A 16,014-nucleotide genomic window follows, 5' to 3' on the forward strand; every position below is an offset into this window, starting at 1 on the left:
CCTATACTTAAATGCATTAGGAGTAAAGCCTGTATAGATGCTGTCTCTGTGCTGTGCCCTATTTCTGAGAGCGACAGCACCTTCAGACGACTGGATCAATATGAAGAACTGCAGCGTTGTTGAACCTCTCATCCTGAAGGTGGTGCTGTCCACACAGAATAACCGTGTACTGGCCTTGCTTTGGAAGAAGTGATTCTATGAGTAATACTCATTCACTGTGGAGAGAAAGATGTCCTGTCCAGTCTCTGGTCCTGGTACTGGAGGTATGAGGTATAGGCCTGATGAAGACAAGAGATGCATGCACACTAAATTGAATGCCCCCTAGCTATGCTTATTGGTCCAGACAATGTTGAAACCTGCAAAAGTCATTGATAGCTACAGCTATAGCTGATTGTGTGTGCATCTCGTTAACAGCACCATATTCATGTGCTGCTAACAACAGTGCAGACAAGCATGTGCTTTTCAAGCATGCTGTGTCACTAATCACACCACGGTTTGTGAGTCAGAGTCCCACAGACACGAGTCGAAGGATGACACTTCATGTGCCGCGTGACAGGCAGACCTGCGGGTGCCTGGACCACCCGGAAGGCTCGCTAGTGTGCAGCGAGACACTGTCTGTCGTGGCTGGCTCCCGAGATTATAGCCGAAGCTGCCACTGGCACAGTCTGGATTTGGGGCCCATCAGTGCACCAGCACAGCACCTTTGCAGGACGAGTCACCCAAGCAGCCCCCTACTCTGCTGTTGAACTGGACCTGGGTTTTTCTTCTTTAGTTCAGACTTCAAGTGCTTCCCTTTTCTTATTAGTTATGCTGACCTGCGGGAGCTCAAATCATGTTACTGACGTTAGCCTGACTGCAGGCTCATTGAACAAGCTACTAACTACAGTGAGGTCTGCTGTAGAGTCTGGGGAGGAAGGGAGTCATGAGCATTCTGCCATGCTTACTCAGCACAGCAGTGATGTTTATGTTAAGCAGATTTTGTATCTGCTCAGTAAGGTGTCATTTTTACACTTGTAACTGCTGTGCTATTTCAGAACGACTCAGGATATTCCACGTCATGTTTGTGATTATATTATCAAATTAAATTAGTAAAGCTCACATTTAAGTGGTTTCATGAAAATGGATCTCCCTGTGTGACTTCGTATGAAATTATGAAACATTGTTGAGTGCACGCCTTGGAGAGCATTTGGGTTTAGACATTCAATGTCGTAGCTATTTCCAATTTAGAACACCCTGTTTAAAGTGCCATCGCATTACAAAAGATTATTGGGGAATCGATTGGTGAAATGGATGTCTGACAATACAAATATAGGCTAATTTTATTAAAGAAATGGGTCCGTTTTTTTGTGAAATTTGCTTTTTGGCTAACTCATAGATGATAACGTTGATAAAAATGTCATCCCTGTGCGTCCATTACAAAATATTAGACCATCTACGGCTGCATGCTACCTCTGTGAATGGCAGCAGACGGAAGCAACATTAGCTCAGCAAAGCGAAGTTACAGAAATACACCTTCCAGCATCTCCAAAAGCTGTTATTTACACGTGCATTTGCGTGTTTATAACGAGTAAAAATTAGAACATAAAACGAGATCTTAGTTGTTTTGGAGGCAGATAAATTAAGCACTATATTACAAATAAATATGCATCCATCCACTGGGAAAAATGATTAGTTGCTGAGCAGCACCGTTCGAAGGGTGCGCTGGACGTCGTCGTGGGAACGCAAGGTTACAGTCACTTACAGTCAGTGACTCGTTTACCTGGCAACCCAGAACGTTGACCATAAAATACTAGTACTAGCATAAAACCAGCAGATGGCGCCATTTACCAAGTAATGATAAACTTGCCGCACTATGTTTATAAGTCTAATGCGTAGAGAACAATTCCGAGTTGTAATTGTCCTTTTGTAAAACAAGTCCTTTTGTAATTGTAGATCAAATAAGAGAAAAGGGTGAAAAAGAAATGATTGTTAGAAAAATGCAATCACAGACTCCTGTGAAGGACTGTTAAATTGCTTGGATAGGCCCATGGTCTGTTACCTTATGTGGACTGTGTCAATGCAGAGAGTGCCCAGCAACCCTGGAGGACAACGCACACTGAGCTCTGGCATTGCCAAGGGAAGGGAGGGCTTGGATAACAACAACTCACCACACACTAGCAACCCTTGCCGGTCAATGGGGGGCCCACATTCCACCTGTTGAGCTGCACATTAAATGTCTTCCACCAACCCCTATGAGCTCAACTTACAGAATGCTTTGGAGATCACATGCTAGTCTTAACTCTCTCAAATTTATTGTTGATGTTGCAACAATGACTGCTGATTGGATGCTCCTATGTGAAAGAAAGGGGTGGGGAAAGTATTACATTACATTACATTACATTATAGGCATTTAGCAGACGCTCTTATCCAGAGCGACGTACAACAAGTGCATAGGTTTCATGATGTAGAGGCGCAAAAGAAACACTAGAGTGAAGAAAGTATAAAAAACAATCAGAAACCACCTGCAGTATATTATCAAAACCAGTTGCACCCAGTATTTAATAATTCTTCAACTACAGGATTTCCTACAAGAATGGAACAGGTGTTCATTTTGGCTAAGGATACTTTGCTAGCCTCTATTGGTAGAACATTGTTACTACAGAAGTGGCTAGCAAAGTGAGTCAGTAGGTCACTAACGAGTAGGCTACTAAAAACTCCTAAATTAAACCTTCAACCACATTCAGAAAAACTCCTCTGCACAATGGGAAGGAGTTTTAGATTCTTCTGATAAACAATTGTACTTAAACAGCAAAAAAAAAAAAAAAGATAATGGTACATAGGGTTGCCTGAAATGACATATCAAATTGTATCTTAATCGATTCATGGTCATAACCACCATTGAGGACAATGAGCCTGTGTCCTTTAAAAAGCATTTTCAAGACACCTAATAGAAAATGATTTTTTTTTAAACCTACAGCACTTCACAGGCATTCTACCTCCACAAGGGACTCAAAAATCAATGAAAAGACAGATGGGAGGTTTATATAGCAGGTGACTGCATCTGTATTATTTAACTTTTCAAACTCAACAAAATGTACACTTTTTAGTAATGGAACAACCAGAAAACGAACAAGACCATACCCAAAACCATCCAAGGGTTTGAGTTTCATGACCTTGGTCATTTTGGGGTCCTGGTTACAGCCCTGAATCAATTGAGATGTTTTCATATTTTCTCATTCTCCAAATAAAATATTTTATAGCTATATATTGCAGTACAGAACACCAGTGTCATATACAGTAAAACTGCCAGGGACTAACAAAGCTAAAAGTTGAATTATGGCTGTGTCCAAAACTTCGATTTGGTGCCACTGCAAAAAATAAATAGGCCTATTAAAACGACATTTCAATGTGATGATCATAACGTTAATACAAAAATAGAATTCGCATTATTATATAATCTATACCCCCGTAAACATGAGGCTTTTTATTGAGATGCTTCAGGGGATCACGTGTGTGTAATTTGAATGTCATATTTCAATAAAGCAATAAGGTACGATGGTATACCCACTGAGATTTCTGACTTGAGACAATCCGATATGGTATGAGGACACGGGTTTTACCTTTATTTCTTAAACTGGTCAATGGTCGCGGTTCATAAGGCTATTTACGTTAAAATAAACACTGTGTGTACACACTACAATTTCATTAATGTGTAACCTTCAAAGGCTGATAATACGAGTCTCATTATATGGTTGGAGCTGTGTCTCATATACCATTCGTTAGTTCAATTAAGGAAACGTTCATTCAAATTAAATTAATACAAATTAAATCCAAGTTGACTCGGTTGGTAAGGAGCAATGAAAAAGCGAATAACTAAACCACAGCGTCACCTGTAGCTGTTGTTATCTTTCTTGAAGCGTGGTGCACTGGACTCGTGATCTGATGTTAAAAGGTCACGATTTGCATAGGAATTTTTGATCGAGGTAACACAGTTATGAGGTGAAAGAAGTAGGCCTACGTTTACAGTATCCGTGGTTTCTGCACGCAGACGTATAAGTGGGGAAATAATAATGGTAAGCACGGAAATTATTGTTTTAACTGTGGCAAAACCTTACAGCGTTTTGTTTGGAAGCTCTTAAGTGTAACAGCCAAGCCGGCAAACCTCACAGTCATTGTAAGACAGCGTTTTAGTGATCAGCTGAAAACGACGTAGGCCTACATTTATTGTTTACTTTTTATACTATAAACAATATAGCCTATATTCTTCGTTAGCAGCTCTCAAAATGCTGGCACGGCGTTTTCCTAGTCGTCTTATCAGTTGGTTCAACTGCCAATATATAGCAATAGTTTATTTTTACTGCGCTTCCTAGTTAATGTGTTATCACCGTAGCCTTGTACGCCTTAGAAATGAGTGATTTCAGTAAACTCCCATGTCTCCTTTGCCAAAAAACAAAGGAAAACGTAAGGTCTGGAAAGTTTTTCTTTTACACCGTGCTCTGTTTTCTGTGAATTTGCCATCCAGTAACTTAATGTTTTTAAGTGTTAGCTTTATTTCATTGCGTCTAATAAAAACATGAAGCACTCGTGAAAAGCACTCGAAGCATTATATTTTCCCAGCCCTTATTAATGCTGTTGTGTGCCTGATAATCCCTGCTGTTTTCTTTCCTCCCAATTTAGTTGGTTTTGTGAAGGAGGCTGATATTTTGCTTGCTGTCCGTGTTCACAGGAGAACAGCTGTGCTAAAATACCCGAAATGCATATGCATGGAGGAGAGAAACCAATGGAATGTGTAATCTGTGGAAATGAGGTAAGTGCTTACATACCTCAAATACCACTTGCATTCTATGGTGACTTATGCAATTAACAAATGATTTGGCAGGTGTTCTGTGACAACATCTCCTTAAATGGGTGATTTTGTACATTGGATTGGTATGCTGCTAAGAAGTGTATCTCCTTTTATTCCAGTGCAGGCTTGAGCTTGGTGTCATACTCTATTTATTTAGTTTTAAATTAATTGTTGCAAGGTAACCTTTTGCTACAGTGAACAAAGAAGGCACATAAACTTCATATTCATGGACAAGCTCATTGTAAGACATGACCTACTGAGTTATTGTATTCTTTTTTGGCTTGTTCAAGATGGACAACTGTGATATCAACCTATTCTCTGCCCTGAATTCCTCTTTGGAGGATGTTTCTGATGAAGAGGTAGGGAATTTAACTATTTAATACTCTGACTATTGCATTTCCGCTTAACTTCCTTATATTGTGGCGATACAGCATTCTTCAACACAAGCAATATGTAGTTAATTATTAAATATTTGTGGCTTTGAGACCTGGCTCATAAGCTTGTCTGTACAAACATGAGCAGCCCTGGATATCATTCGTGGAAAATGTCTCTTTAGATATCAACCAAGAAAGAAAGACACTGGAGGCTTGGGCCAGAAGACCTTAACGATACGCTTTTGTATGACTTCTCCGGGTTTGAGATATTCAAAGGCCTGGAACAAATGGAGAGCAGAGAGAAGGCCTGCTGAGTGCTGTGGTTTTAGGGTTAAGTGTTTGGTATCACAGACTTGGGGGGGGGGGGGGGGGGAAGGCAAAGGAAGAAGCATTAAACTTTAATGTAAATATAAGTTTAGAATATTGCTGCACCTCCAGAAAAGGTTAGCTTGTTTTTTGTTTTTAAACATGAACATTTATCAGTGTATAATTTATAATAAAGATATGTTGTTTATATGAAAGAAAATGGCTACCCCTTTTATTGATCAGTGTGTTGTCACAATCTGAATTCAATTTGCAGAAAAACTAACCATCTGATTTTCCTTTTTAAAATAGAATGTAGTGGACATACCTATGACTTAAGTGTAACTGAAAACATAAACCAGCTGAAAAGCTCTTAGTAATACAAAGGTTGCATGTCGCCCAGTAGTTTTAACCGCCAGTATGTTTTGGTTGACTGGATCTCTCTATGAATATGTAACTCACTTGCTGATCAGTTTTCACGCAGTACTTGTCAAGGTTTAGTCCCAATTTTTCTGTGGTTCACACATCCTTTGATCCAGCAGGTTATTTGTGTATACAAGCTGTATCTCTGGTATCTTTGTTGCAAGGGACTGGGGTTAATTTACCCACATATCTTGGGTAATTACTGGAACCTTATATTGCCTACAGACTTCAGGAGCCACAATACATTTTGAACCTCAGTCTTTAACTGTGACCTCTGTCTTCATGGACGCTTGGAGGTGTAATTCTTGTTGGCTGGAGGGGATTGTGTGATGAAGTAGAGTAGAACTAGAATATCAGAGAGTCTGACTTGCACCCTTGAGTAAGGCAATTAACCTGAATTTGCTTCAGGAAATATCCAGCTGTATAAATGGATCATATTCAAGTTGCCCTGGATAACAGGATCTTCTAAAATCTATTTTTGTTGCAATTCTTTCCAGTAATCTGATGTTCTCTTGGACATTGCCTGGAAAGCATAATTTAGAATAAACAAAATTTCTATGTGGACTAAGGTACCATGCAATGTGTGATTTGAACCAAAATAACCACTCTACTTACTTTTCTACAGTTTCCATTGTCCCACAAAAGACAAAGATACCACTAATGTAATACATAGAAATTCATTACTTTTATTTTACATTCATACATCTATATTTTACAATACATTTTATTCAGTTTAAAAAATGTCCAATCCCAAAACAAATCCTGAAGATTTACAACTCAGGCAATGTTGCATTTGCAGGGTTTTTACAGGTAGAAGAAAAGCATGAACTGAAAAGGAACAAGTACCGTCCTTGAATCGTACCTTTTAAAACTGGGCTTAATAGAAAAGAATGCAGTCACCTCAAAGGCACCTGGAGGACACACAGTGTATGTACAAAGACAGGACAATATATTACACCCTACTGTACCTTCTAACACAATAATACCTGTAAACCTTTGTTTGCAAAAAAAAAAAAAAAAAGAAACTGTACAAATACATTTGAATGCAGTTTTAGACAAAATATTTTCTTGGTTATGCATTAGCAGTACCTTTTTAAAATACATATTTTCAACAATTTCCAGAGCTACTCTGCCAGCAGAGTGCAACCTGATTGGATGCAATTGTACATTTATTATGTCACGGAACACTTACACCTTAATTAGGATTGCTAACTGCAGTCACCCTCATGCTTCCTTTTTTTCTTTCTTATAGTTTAACAAAATCTGTTTGTTCAAATAAGCAGCACTGATAATGATTATGGGGTCAAGTCAAAATACATTAAAATCTCAAATGTTTTAGAATTTATTTTCACAAGGGGAATAGGTTTAAAATTTATATATGGATTTTCAGAATTTTGTACAGTTTTGCCAAAAAAATACTAGTACCCTAAAAAAATGTACCAACCTTCAAAATGTATTATACTTTTAAAAAGTAATTTGATATAAAATGCTGTATCCTAAAAACTGGATTTCAATGTCAACAGAACATATTTTTCACCAAAATAAAGCTTTATATACATGTCAGAAAGCTTATACCCATGCCCACTTGTGTATATATTTATTACACAGACAATAAAGTGACTAAATCATAACCGCATCTGGTTCTACGTTCACATGTAGAGGAAACCCGTTTAAGTTAGCATTCCCTGCCCAAGTTGAAATTTTTTTTTTTTCTTTCCCCTCCAACAGTGTGGCACTACAATTTTTGACAATTGTACAAAGTGAGGACCTTCCATGGTTTCACACTATGGATTTTGCTTAACAGGCCTTGTTGACGTCGGTTGGCAGGTCTGTAGTGGACATGCGGTACTGAACCTTGGTGTTGGTGATGGCTCCGTGCTTCTGCCGAAGGTGCAATCTCAGCTGACTCTTGTGGCGAAAGTGCAAGTTGCATTTCTCACACTTAGAAAAGGAAGAAACGTAAAATTAGCCTTGATTTAAAATGAGGGATTTACATTTGCGCAATTCAACAGCATACGTGTTGACTGATCCTGCTGCTCTCTTAATCAAGCAAGGACTACCTGTGAGTCAGAAAGACAATGGGAGTCGGGTAGTGAGCCCAGGAACCTAGCGGGGGTGTGCTTACATGATAGGGCTTTTCTCCGGTATGTATGCGTAGGTGGCTCTTGAGCGTCTGCAGATGGCGGAAACGTGTCCCACAGATCTCACAGGGGTACGGCTTCTCTCCTGTGTGGATCAGCACGTGGGCCCGGAGGTGAGCAACCTGCAGGGAACAGTTTGCTTTAGGAATGGAAGTCAAAATCGGAGTCCTTATATTCTTTTAAATCATTTTCATGGGACAGTAACAGAATGATTTTCTCCCGATTCTGTAACAACAAAAATAAATCAGTTATTCAGGTGTGGCCCCACTCACCTGTACAAAGCGAGCACCGCACGTCTCACACTTGTATGGCTTTTCTCCTGAGTGGATGCGGGTGTGGGTCTTGAGGTTAGCTGGTCTATTGAACTGAGCACCACAGATGTTGCAGCGATATGGTTTCTCTCCTGTGGCAGACATTTGGGGGAAAAAAAATTAGCTTGGGACGACAGAGGACACCTGACATTCTTGCACTGTTTCTGCAGTCCGCTCTTTACCTGTGTGGACAGTTTTGTGGCTGGCGAGATTGCCCTTGTAGCGGAAGGAGGCTTGGCAGCGGTCACACTTGTATGGCTTGTCGCTGTGTACTTGAAGTGCGTGCCGTTTTAGGGAATCTTCCTCCAAAAACTTTGAGTCGCATTCGTTGCAAAAGAATGTACCGTTTTCTGCAACAACAAAAAATGTCACGAATGAATTAAAATGTGAATTCAATTTGGGACAAAGAAATGAAAATGGACTCCAATTAACCAACGCCACCGTCTTATTTCTAGCGTTTTAAAATGTGGCCCAGAAGGAAGAGGCCCTTACCACAGCTGGAGTCGGAATACTCCGAGTGTAGTTCGGACAGCTCTTCTCCAAACTGCGATCCCGGAGTGTTGGGGCACACTTCGGAGTGCTGGGGAGACGGCGTGCCACAGGAGGAGCACTTCCCTTGGCTCATGTACAGGGAGTGACTGTCGCCATGTCTCTGCGATCCTTCCAGGGCCCTAAAAAAATCACACAAGCAAACGGGTCACCCACACGCGTCACCGTCACTGCAATGCACACCAGCAAATACACAATCATCACCGCACACCTCGTTTATGTTCAGAGTCTAAGCCATGCAGGCCATCAGCCTAGCTGTCCATGAGCACCTCACTGAAAAAGGGTGCCAAACCTCAGACTTTTACTTACAGCCCTTATGACACACTTGACTGGGGACACAAACACCCTTTGACTCGGAAATGCACAACTTGCAAAAACAGACGGGTTGAATAAAGAACTCCACCGTGCCACAAGGGCAGATCAGAACAGAAGTTTCTGAATTTTCAGTTTATGAACCCGAAGAAAGCACAGGGAAGAGGCTGTAAAAAGCGAAAATGAGAAGGTGGTTTCTAACTTTCTGGTTGAACAAAGTTCTTCCTTTTAAAATCTGGCAGATTTACCTCTTGATATGTTATACCAGAAAAGGGGATCTTTGAGAAGAGTGTGATGTTAAATCAATGCATTGTGTAAATACTGAAACACTTAATTCAGTGGCAACAGTGGTGACCTTCATGCATGTGCTGGAGCTCACCTGCTGATGATGTTGTTGAGACGACTGGTCTGTGGCGTGAGCAGCTCCTCGCTGTGCCTGTTGATCTTGGTTGCCGGCTGCAGGTCCATCTGCTCCGAGTCACTGGACTGGAGGTAGGACGGAGAGCCGAGGTGCAGTGGGGAGTGAGCTTCTGCCTCCTGGGGGCTGCCTTCGTTCTCTTTGGGTGTCTGGTTGGCAGAGTTGAGAACGATGAACTTGTACTTCTTCCAGTTCCGGGCCTTGGGGTCCTGTGAGCCCTGAGTGGGAGGGGAACGGGACGGGGTGCGAGATGGAGAGCGGGGCGTAGCCTGGGCCAGTGCGTTTTTGCTGCTGCTGGACTCAGTGGGGGAGTTGGGCTGGCATTCAGACTTGAGAGGGCTTTTCGGGCTGCTCAGGACACCCTTGCGCCCATTCAGGGAGTAGTGCTGGTGGTGGCCCATGTCTTCCTCCTCCTCGCTGGGGGTGGGCTCTTTGCCCATCTCCCTGTGTTCCTGGTCCACGCCCGAGAGACTGTTCTTCCTGGCGCTCAGCCCCATGGACTGGATACACCCCTGGGTCTCCTTCCCGACCGCCTCCTCCCGGGCCACCTCTCTGGATGAGAAGGATGCCATGTGGCAGACACCAGAAGTGTTGCCAGCCCCAGGTCTGGTATACTCTGCCCGCTCCACAGTGGTGCTCTCAGGTGGCCCGCAGTGCTTCTGGTGGACTGCACCCCCTTTAGGGAGGTCTGCGAGGGACGTTTTGGGATCTGCCAGCTTTCCGAGCGGAAAAGGGAACCCCTGAACCGGAAGGTGGCTGTAGTGGTAGTACGAGTTGCTGGAAGCATTAACTGCACCGAACACGCTTGGACAATAAGCTCTGCCATCACTGAAAGGAGCGGCACGGCTGGGTGGGCTCTCCACAACCTCATGAGCCCTGTAGTTGTGGGCGTCCTGAGAGAAAAGCAAAGGGCTCCCCAAAAAATCCTCTCTGGGTAGCTTCATTGAAGAGTCCCTTCGGAGAGAGCAAAAAGAAAATTTCAGCCTTATTGGTGAAACCCAGCTGCTCAGGAGTTCAAGTATGCAAACTGACCCATTACCAGCAACCTCTGGAAACATTCAATGAACTGAATTAATTCAAAGGGAGGCTGTCGGACTCCAGTTCTGGAGTGCCACGCTATCTGTTGGTTTTAGGTACGCATCAAGACTTAAGAGCTTAGTTCAAGGCAGTGACTGCCTTGAACCGAGCAATGAACTGAGTTCATACCTTGTTTCCCAGGCCTAAACTGGCCACCAAAAAAAAACAAAAAAAAACTTTGCGATAATTTGCATCTGAACTACGACTATAGCCTGTAGGTACGCTGCATATGTGCGATCCTCACCTGGATTTGATGAACCTCTGGCAGGTGTCCACCACGTGGTCCATCTGCAGGTAGACGGCAGTGTTCATGGTGGCCATGATCAGACTCTCCTTCAGCGTGAGACAGGAGGTGTACATGAACTCCAGCAGAATGGCAAAGCCTTCAGGGTCCACCTTGGGGTCCAAGCTGATGGCGCTCAGGTTGCATTTGAGAGAATCCGTAAAGATGGTGTAGAACAGCCCACTTAAAATAAGGGAAGGAGATATTTTCAGCATCTTTGGCTACATGTGATGGAGACATCTTCAGAGACATGTGATGGTGTTTCTATATTATCTTCACAGTATTATGCACAAGGGTAATTTATTAAGCATCATAAATTATAATACAAAGGTTAACCATTTACAAAATGTCGTCAGATTTAGCACCTTGCTGATGGTACAGCCCTGTTAGGTCACGAGCCAGTTTACTAAATCTGCTACAGTCACCTGTGCAGTCTAATCTGCTTTCCAAGGGATCCCTGATTGCTTCACTTGTTTACAGTGTGCAGGTCTAACAAATCGTATGAACTGATATGCGTCTGCAGCACAGCAACTTACCTGCACGCCATGAGAACAGTCTTATGAGCACGGAACTGTTGTCTGTTGACCAGAATGGTTACATCCGTCAGAATATTTCTGCTGCGCAGTCGGTTCAGGTTGAACAGCACATCGCTTGCATGGCGCATGAACTGAATGCAGCTATCTGCTGCACATGCCATTTTGTTAAAATCTGGGGGGGGGAAGTGAAAAAAAATTGGGAGTCATTCAGAATGATTCAATTTCAGAAGATACAACAGAGCTACACTCCGGTCAGGAAGTTACTGAAAAATGACCAAAAACAACACACGTGCAGTGACACAGTTACCCAAATTTACTGCCAATTTTGTGCCACTGCATGGTATATTAGAAAACAGGTTTTGCCATGTTCATCTGAAAGAACTGTCATTACAAATAAACCTTTAGACGTCGATAAGAGACAGTGCGCGTCGAGGTAGGTCTACTTGAGTTTTTTTACTCGTAGCCTAGTCTACCTCATAGGCACAATTAAGTCATCACAATCTTGAGGGTGCATAACAATGTTAGTCTCAAATGAGAGATGTATTCCACGCGATTTTCCGTTTCTAACGTCGGGCGTAAACTTGTTGAAAGTTGCCACGAGGGGTATGCGCGCCCATATATGTTCTGTGGGTGCGCTACGGAAGGAGACACTTGTGCGAGTACTGGAAGAGCCGCTGAATTGAACGTGCCGCATCTACGAATGAAACGTAGAATGAAACAGCCTATAGACCTCATTGTATTTTTAAAAATGAAGATTAATATAAGAAACGACGAAAACTGACTATTTCATTGTTCCTGGTTGAATCGGGCATGGTAAGAAATCAAGTTCTAGTTCGTTTTGTTAAGTTACTTGTAGAACTGCAGGTGCTTACGTTGGACATTAGAAGTCTTGCGTAATACTGGACACTAGAGGGCGACAAAACCCACGAATTACGCACTAAATGGACAACACTACTGTGGCATTAAAATTTCCTCTAAGCGGACCCGTGCAGGCCAACCATTTCATATAATTAGACAAACCATTAGTATTTTGACTAATGGTAGTAATAGTCTGCTTTACAAATATGTGGCCATAAAGGCATTTCAAGGACAACGATGAAAAGTGGTTGACAGTATGGAATGTTATAAATTATTTTTCACAACAAATGTCAAAATGGCACAAGCAGCTACCACGACAAGTGACGTATAAATATATCGATAAATATTTGATGTTTGAAATTTAAAGAAAGTAATCAAAGAAAGTACATATATAACGGATTACCTATAAATTTACAACGTGAAACCAACTGTAGCAGCTGCACATTTATAGGGCACGGTTATAGATGTGGGACAACAAACTAAAAAAAGCCAGAAAAGCAATAGCCTACAAGCAGTATTGCTGACAAGACATTTAAAAACAAGTATTTCAGTACACGAAATTGAGAATGCAGACAGACCAAACTTTGAAATTAAGGCATTCGCCATTTCCAAAAAAAGATTAAATGCTAAAAAATAAAATAAATCCCTACAATGTCCTCGTTTTTATTTGTTCGGAACCTATCAACGTAGCCTATTAAAAGGGAATACAAAATCTCACACGGACACGTGCACGTAGAAATGAATATGCGTTTTGTTGTAGCTAGCTCGGAAACCTTGGTTTCTCCTATTTTCTCATTTCCCTATTTATTTTAAGCATAAAATTATTTATTTTTTTGTGCGCTCGTTAAAAAAAGCTAATACCCTGGCTATTGATTATTTGAAATGTAAAAATTCAACACATGAAATGTGGAAATTAACATGCGATTGTGAATGTAGAAAATTAAAGTTCCATGACCTGAAAATTCAAGAGCCAAATCTAATTTTAAAACGACACCATGTTAAAAATGGAACTTAAGAACACAACGCCTTTCGTTAGCAATCTTGCTCTTTCCAAGAATAGACAGGATATGTCAACAGCATGCAAACACTGAAGTGAGATTTTCCCTTTCCTCCAATGCCAAAGTCGCAAAGCTTCCACTTGACAGTTTTGAGAAGTAGCCTATTCGGCAGGAGGCCAAGGTGAATATCACAGATAAAAGGCGAAAGTAAATGGGAGGGGTTTTTTTGTACCATGGACGAATTAATTTTAAAATATTGAAAATAATAAACCTAAAATATTTAACTTTTGCCTATATTTTACATAGTAAAGAATGATATTGAAAGGCTAGGCTAGACTGTCTACGGAATGTAGGCTACAGTTTAAAAAATATTATACGCTATAAAGAGCAAACGATTGGAACAGTATAAGTTTCATAAACAAGCAATTGTGTCTTTCTGGTGTCATCCGCCGTAAAAGAAAACAAATGTAATGACTACAGTCTCACAACTCGTTCTACTGGAGCACAAAAAAACCTGCTGAACACTTTAGCCTACAATGGAAATATACCAGCGAACTCTGGAGGGAGGAAAAAAACAAGGGTGGAAGCGCTTCAGCGCAGATTAGTTTCTGAAACCTAATCAGACAGGCTCGGCGGCCAGCGCTGTATTCCCACCCACAGTTCAAATTTTATGATTTTTTAAGACCAGGAGCCATAAAGATATTTCTTAAAATGTCCTTCGCTAGCTAGCTTGCTCTACGTCTAGTCAATAGACACTTTTAAAAGTACCAGGCGGCTAACCTAGACAGTAACCAGTTAGCATTTGAGCACAACGCGAGGAAGAAAAGAAAACACTCAAAGACAATATTTGGCAGAGTCATATAGTTGTCTATGTTTGCGTTTTATAATGAATACAGACAGATCCAACAAAGTGGTCATGACAACTGAAACGACCAACAAGCGTAAAAATCTTCTTGGTTTTAAATCCAAAAAAGCAGCATGAACGCATTTGGGCATTATGGTGCCATCACCTGACAGTGCCCATGAACATCCGATTTTTTAGAACCAACATTACCAAAACTACAGCGCAGAACTCGTTTCTGCAACCAGACCAAAGAGAGCAAGACAGTTACGACTAAAGTACTGTCAGTAGCCAAGCCACTCGGAAAGATCATCATGACGCACACAACTGCCCAAAATTCATAGGAATACGTTTTAAAACACACACACAGAACGGGCTTTATTACAAAGCCACCTGCAAGGAAATGTAAAACTTCGCGCCAAATAATTGACATAAAGAATAAAAAAATCACCTGGTTGGGCTTTCCTAGAAACTTCTTGCATCACCACTTCTAAGAACCCCAGTTCTAAGAATCAAGAGAGCTCAATTCTCGGAATTTGAGCTTCAGGCGGTACCATTTTCAAAGGACAGGGGAGGACGACAGTTTTGTCTTAGTCTTCAAATTTGCTTTCAAGAAAAACTGCTTTTACGGCTTGTAAAACATTTAAACATTTAATTGAGAACGATAAAAAATGCAAGAAATTTGACCACTTTAAAGTTCCTTTTTATACCCGGAATTTAAGAAAAATAATTGTCCCTGATTTTCGCTTCACCCTTTCTGGTGGATGCTTCCAAACACAGACGGTCACGTGGTTAAGTACGTAGATAGTGTATTTAGCCCGGCCTCCAAATTCTCAGAACTAATTTGCAATTCTGTGACATAAGCACAGTAGCCTGTACGCATTGCCCATTTTTGTATTAAGCAGTCGGTTGTAGCTTTCACAGAGCATAAGAAGTCACACTACTCCCGTGTCGTGATATTGGTTTTAGGTCATGATTAACCTTTTTTAATCGTTTTTTCCCCCAATCACGGTACACCGAAAGAAATATGTCGGTGGTATTTTTTCTTAATATTGGACAGACGTGCTATCGACTGGCGTGCTTTGGAACGGCGCAGGATTATTTATTTTCGGAAAGGGACTGCTTGAAAAATGTTTTTATTTCACATCAGGAGCTTTTTTTCGTGCGTAGCAACATACACCAGAGCGGGTTTGTTTCTCATATTTGCAAGTCAGCCAAATTGCCATCTCTTATATTGCGCGACATTGGTGGTTAAGTGTGTAAGTGTAGCCTACTTGGGAATGAACGCTTTATACAGTGGTAAATCTGACACTGGGCCTTTGGTTTTGTTGTGTAGTGTAGTGATATGTCATATCTGCAGAATATTTTAGGAAATACTTTGGTTTTTTGTTTTGTAAAGTTAATCAATTTGGCAACCTCTGAGTAACCAATCCTTTATATTTTGTTAAAATAAGATAGCTGTAGATAGCAAGATTTTAGTGATGTTTCGCTGCGCTAGTGTTTTGAAGAAATTTTTTCTGACTGCAGTATTCAGTTAAGATAAATAGTTTCCAAATTTGAATAGTGTCATGTGGTTATCGAACTGCAATGTAATTGATCGTTTTTATTATAGTCTATGTACGATTTGCCCGCTCATCGTTTCTGTGTAACTCTGAATATGTCCACAAAATAATACAGATTAATATATGGACGTTATGCATGCAGAGTGCCTGACTGTCAACATTGGTCTTTCATTGGCTGATGTCATATTTTACTGGATGGGGGG

The 16,014-nt window shown here is 41.2% G+C and overlaps 1 protein-coding gene and 1 long non-coding RNA gene across 3 annotated transcripts in view; one reads left to right on the plus strand and one right to left on the minus strand.

Moving 5' to 3' along the window:
• The first annotated feature begins 3,818 nt into the window (after positions 1-3,818).
• LOC135256505 (uncharacterized) lies at positions 3,819-5,563 on the plus strand. Its single transcript, XR_010330444.1, has 4 exons — positions 3,819-4,052; positions 4,706-4,786; positions 5,116-5,184; positions 5,382-5,563. It is a non-coding gene; the product is annotated as an uncharacterized LOC135256505 (long non-coding RNA).
• Positions 5,564-6,588: 1,025 nt separating this feature from the next.
• The window catches only part of LOC135256504 (B-cell lymphoma 6 protein-like), a 37,153-nt gene continuing 27,727 nt past the window's right edge, over positions 6,589-16,014 (minus strand). Inside the window, exons 1-9 of one of the 2 annotated variants that reach the window (XM_064338327.1) lie at positions 14,701-14,850; positions 11,553-11,724; positions 10,978-11,199; positions 9,618-10,610; positions 8,870-9,048; positions 8,560-8,727; positions 8,339-8,469; positions 8,051-8,188; positions 6,589-7,866 (exon numbers count right to left, since the gene is read on the minus strand). In XM_064338327.1, the coding sequence (XP_064194397.1) occupies positions 7,723-7,866; positions 8,051-8,188; positions 8,339-8,469; positions 8,560-8,727; positions 8,870-9,048; positions 9,618-10,610; positions 10,978-11,199; positions 11,553-11,724; positions 14,701-14,731 (2,178 nt within the window). In that variant the 5' untranslated portion in view covers positions 14,732-14,850 and the 3' untranslated portion in view covers positions 6,589-7,722. Of the gene's footprint in view, positions 7,867-8,050; positions 8,189-8,338; positions 8,470-8,559; positions 8,728-8,869; positions 9,049-9,617; positions 10,611-10,977; positions 11,200-11,552; positions 11,725-14,700; positions 14,851-16,014 lie in introns of those variants that run through there. The other variant, XM_064338326.1, reaches the window with a different exon arrangement.

Source organism: Anguilla rostrata, chromosome 6 (genome assembly GCF_018555375.3).
Source record: "Anguilla rostrata isolate EN2019 chromosome 6, ASM1855537v3, whole genome shotgun sequence".
Lineage (NCBI taxonomy): Eukaryota > Metazoa > Chordata > Actinopteri > Anguilliformes > Anguillidae > Anguilla > Anguilla rostrata.